Genomic DNA, 4,301 nt, shown 5'->3' with positions numbered 1-4,301 from the left:
TTTTTCCTTACATATTTCAGTCAAAGATATTGACTACATTCTATACTAATTGAATACATGAAAAGGATTCAAATACTTTTTCAAACCGAGAAAGAAAATTAACTATTTTTTCTTGGTGAGAGTAACCTATGGCGGATTTTATGAACATTTCAAATAACACTACCTTTGCCCCTTTGGTGAACATAAAAATATATACAAAAAACCTTAATAATTGAAGGTGTTTAGAGTTAACACGGAAAAAATCCTGAAGTAAAAAGAAAGTCAAAATGAAAGTGATAAATCAGCTCTTGTGAAAACTTCGATCCATCATTATGTAGTTCGCGGGGGTCTACAACTAAATCAAATATAAAACTCTATAAGAAATCAACAAGTTTGAGTGAGTTTTCTTTCTTTATAAATCACATTATTTTCTAAACCGCGCTCCATAATTTAGCGTGAAATGCCGTACAGACCGCCCGCCATCCCGAGCACTTTACCTGGTTACGATAAACATTCTGAAGTTTGCAAATGAATGCCCCATTGTTGCTTTGAAAACGAAGAGGAATGTTAGAACTTTCAAGTAGCTTTCATTACTATTCGCGTTTACAATAATTATATAAGGGACTACAAACCGCATTAAATGTTAACAAAATTCATTTCATTTGTGTAATTGCATGCGATGCTTGCTTTTCATTTTAGTTATAAATGCGAAAAAACCTGAATAAGACAAGGGAAGCGGTGCATTAAGTTTTTACATTATAATTTTAACATATTTATGTCTGAAAAATGTAAATGGGAAAATTGTTGAAATTTTTCATCATAAATCATTCAATATTTTAGCGTAGATTCAAATAATATTCCACATATACATGAATTATTTATGAACGCGTAAACTACTAACGATAGAATTCTTTTATCAAATCCGCCTCACATAAGCGATGGAAATCCAATAAAATGTCAGATTACTTCCTATGCGTATTACACGGCGTCTTCCGGATTTACTTACCTACATTTCGTTGCTAAGATAGACCTTATCGATTATACATTTTCTCACGGAAAACCGAATGTCATAAGCGATTTGTACCTTCCGTAACATTACATCTATGGCACGATTTTTGCTGAGAAATTCATATTTCATTACCGAAAAAAAAGAACGTATTAACCCTGACGTTTTCATTTCATACTACTCGCTCTTCTCGCGTTTTCTTTTATAGCGGGCGATATTATTTTGAATCACATAATAAATGGGGTAGTCATAATTTCGTCTCGACGAGACCACCCTTATGTACAAAAAATAACTCTTCGGTCCTCCACCAACCGAAATATCCTTCATTTGAAGACGTTTTTTTATTTATTAATATTGTTTATACAAACAGGCAATTGTTCAGAATTTCAACTTCAAAAATGGAGAGAAACAATCTTATATTTCTGTGGCCCCACGTTCGGTGCCAAATCAATAATGATGTGTGCAAAAATAAACGGGCAACTACAGAACTACACCACCCACAAAACACCTGTCCACTGTCCAGCTAGCTCAAACAAATTAAAATTGAAACTTAGAACTTTTATAATTTCTGCTCGTACACATCCTAATATTGACGGAAATTAACAATATCGGAGATTAAGTGGCCTCGATCAACATCCGAAATTGCAAATAATTTATTAAGCAATTTTTTTTATCAACATCTGACATTTAGACATGAATAGAAAAATCTGACATAAAGACTATGGGGGGGGGGGGGGTACAATGGATTAGAATAAACAAAAATTGATTGACAATGACAACAATTTAATTTCTAAAGTAGAGAGAAGCTTACCAAGCTTGTTTTTACATGGACCCCGTACGCAGGCGGTCGATAATTAAAAATGAAGGAATTTTAAAATTAGTTTTTTTCTCTTTTAATAATCCTAAAATCTGGTCAGGAACAGGTTTGCGCTAAACTGGCGCACTTAACAAAACCAAACAAATACACGCGCTGAGAGTTTCAGGAAACTTAACTTTTTTGTTAAAGACGATGATAAAAAAAAGGACCTTGACAATGGGAAGTATTTGTTAAAAGTTATGTCCGACCATCAGATTAGGATCAATAACTGAGTCCTCACCGCGTAAATCACTTGTAAATATAAATCCGCTAAATCGTGATCGATGGAGTAAGCCACTACACCAGAATGAAATAATAACTCCAAAGAAAGTGTTACAATACCCAAGTTGTCCCTTTTCAGGTAGACTAAGTCAAGTAAAGTAAAGGCATATTACAATTTTATAAAATGAGAACCACGAGAGCAAAATCTTCTAAAGGAACAAACAACGCGAATACGAAAGAATTAAGGAAAGATCAAGAGAAATGGGAAAATAGACAAAAAGTACATTCGGGTGACCTCTAGCGGGAGAATAAAGAAAACAAGAAGTGAAAATGTTACCAGCAAAACTAACTACAACGAACTTGCACGCGAATCACACGGATGGCGTAATGGGTAGCAAATGGAATAGAAAAATTTAAAAAAACGTTATAGGTGAGCGGTGAGAACTCAAAAATTTTCACAAAAAGGTGGATCATCCACGCCCTATTTTAAAAAAATGAAGGAGATATACCGAGAGCTATACGATACCCTAATTAGAACTCAAAATTTGCATAAAAAATGTTGAGTATTTTTCTTGGCATTTGAAGTATAGAAATCGTTTTAATTTTTCTATTTGAAAGTTTCAGAACCAAAATGAACGAGGTTGCCAAAAACTATAAACGAAATCAAAAATTCTAACCGTAAGATGTCTTCAAAGAGCCATCCTATCGCATCATACCATAGCGATGCGGATAAAAGGACCAAAAATGACATTGTCGTTCCACATGTACTGAAGGTCGACTTTAATGACGGTATTGACGATATGTGGGAAATTGTGCGATATGTATCAAACTGTCATAAAGTGGTTATTTCAAAAGTATCTAATTTTCATACGAACGGTTTATGCAAATTTGGTTCCCGCGAACAAGGTAAATAAATGGCATGTTACCTACGTCTTTAGATCAGATTTACGGAAATGTGCTTCATAATTGTTTTATTTGGAACTACGTTGTTCACCACCATCGAACCAGCCCAGTTACGTAAGTGAGTCGATTACCTTTCCAAGTATAGAACTATTAAATGTCATTCTAGCAAGCTACTTTCCAAGATGTTACCAGGATGATCGGAACATAAATGAGTGCTTCATAAACGCTGCCAATAGTTTAAATCAATACGTCAGAAGTGGGATACCGGAAATAGGTTTGCGTCCATTAGACCCGTTCGTTTCTCCCGACTTAAACTTAACAATCGAATCTCCTATCACTGATATTGCTGCATCTGCACAACGATTTACTTTTTACCGGCTGTACAATTACCGATTGAATTCTGCGGAGTAAGTGGCCACACAAAAGGTGCTTGCAAGTACTTTAAACATTGTTCTAGGGTTCGACCGAAAGATGGTGCGATAAATGGAACAGTTACCTTACCGGATGTAGGTCTATCGGCAGATTACCAAGTTCATGGACATATCGTAAATCTTCCACTAAGTGGAAGTGGTGACGCAAAAGTAGAATTTGGAAACATTATTTGCGATTTTCTAATCGACAATTGGCTCGAAAAATTTAGTTGTAACGAAATCAAATTAGAAATGTCATGCAAAATCGAAGATGTCAAGATGAACCTTACCGGAATACCCAACGAAGGTAGTGTTATTTTCTCCTTATTATTTTTTTAAACAAAATTTACAGATGCGACGAATACACTTATAAATCTGAGCTCCAAGTTGGTCGCATCGGAACTTTCCCCTGCCTATTCAAACATTTTTAAGTTACTTTTCAGGCCGTTCCTCAAACGCTTGTGCAGAAAATACCCACTGGACCATTTATTTCCGCTGTCTTCCTAGTGTGACTATTAATGAAATGTTAGCAACTGTAGTAACTGTTACGTGATATTTCCCGCGGTATTTTAATAGTAAAGTTTTTTGAAAATCGCGAAGGTCTACACATCTCCCAAGTTTACTCGAGTTTGTGTTATCGTAATTGTAAGCTTTTCTCAATTTGGTATCGTTTACGCACCGCAAACCATCGTAATGAGAAACCGGAAAACACGTATGCAACAACTTTATTGCATTAATTATTTTAATTATAAGGAGAGTAATATACAGGGTGTCACGAAACTCGCACCCACAGATAAAACTGAATATAAAAACCTATTAGCGATCTTACAGACACTTTTCAAGATACGAGGTTGCCAAGAAATTAGTAAGAAATGAAGAATTCTTTTTTATGTTGATTAATAACTAATAGCTAGCTGCTCATAAG

The 4,301-nt window shown here is 35.0% G+C and overlaps 1 protein-coding gene across 1 annotated transcript; it reads left to right on the top strand.

The window, feature by feature from the left end:
• Positions 1-3,011: 3,011 nt before the first annotated feature.
• Positions 3,012-3,971, top strand: LOC116160402. The gene is made up of 4 exons (XM_031473585.1): positions 3,012-3,080; positions 3,133-3,373; positions 3,424-3,683; positions 3,729-3,971. Exons 1-4 carry the CDS (start codon positions 3,017-3,019, stop codon positions 3,881-3,883), a joined length of 720 nt encoding a protein of 239 aa, XP_031329445.1. The 5' UTR covers positions 3,012-3,016; the 3' UTR covers positions 3,884-3,971.
• Positions 3,972-4,301: the final 330 nt, after the last annotated feature.

This window comes from Photinus pyralis, unplaced genomic scaffold (assembly GCF_008802855.1).
Source record: "Photinus pyralis isolate 1611_PpyrPB1 unplaced genomic scaffold, Ppyr1.3 Ppyr1.4_LG1, whole genome shotgun sequence".
In the NCBI taxonomy this organism is placed as follows: Eukaryota; Metazoa; Arthropoda; class Insecta; order Coleoptera; family Lampyridae; genus Photinus; species Photinus pyralis.
Note: the sequence above shows the minus strand (reverse complement) of the source record. Positions and strands in the feature narration are given on the sequence as shown.

Excerpts from the sequence above, each read along its gene's own strand:
- LOC116160402 (XM_031473585.1), top strand. The coding sequence starts at position 3,017 with ATGTGCTTCATAATTGTTTTATTTGGAACTACGTTGTTCACCACCATC. Across the intron at positions 3,081-3,132 it reads CATCGAACCAGCCCAGTTAC|CAAGCTACTTTCCAAGATGT; the intron begins GTAAGTGAGTCG and ends ATGTCATTCTAG. Across the intron at positions 3,374-3,423 it reads TACCGATTGAATTCTGCGGA|GGTTCGACCGAAAGATGGTG; the intron begins GTAAGTGGCCAC and ends ACATTGTTCTAG.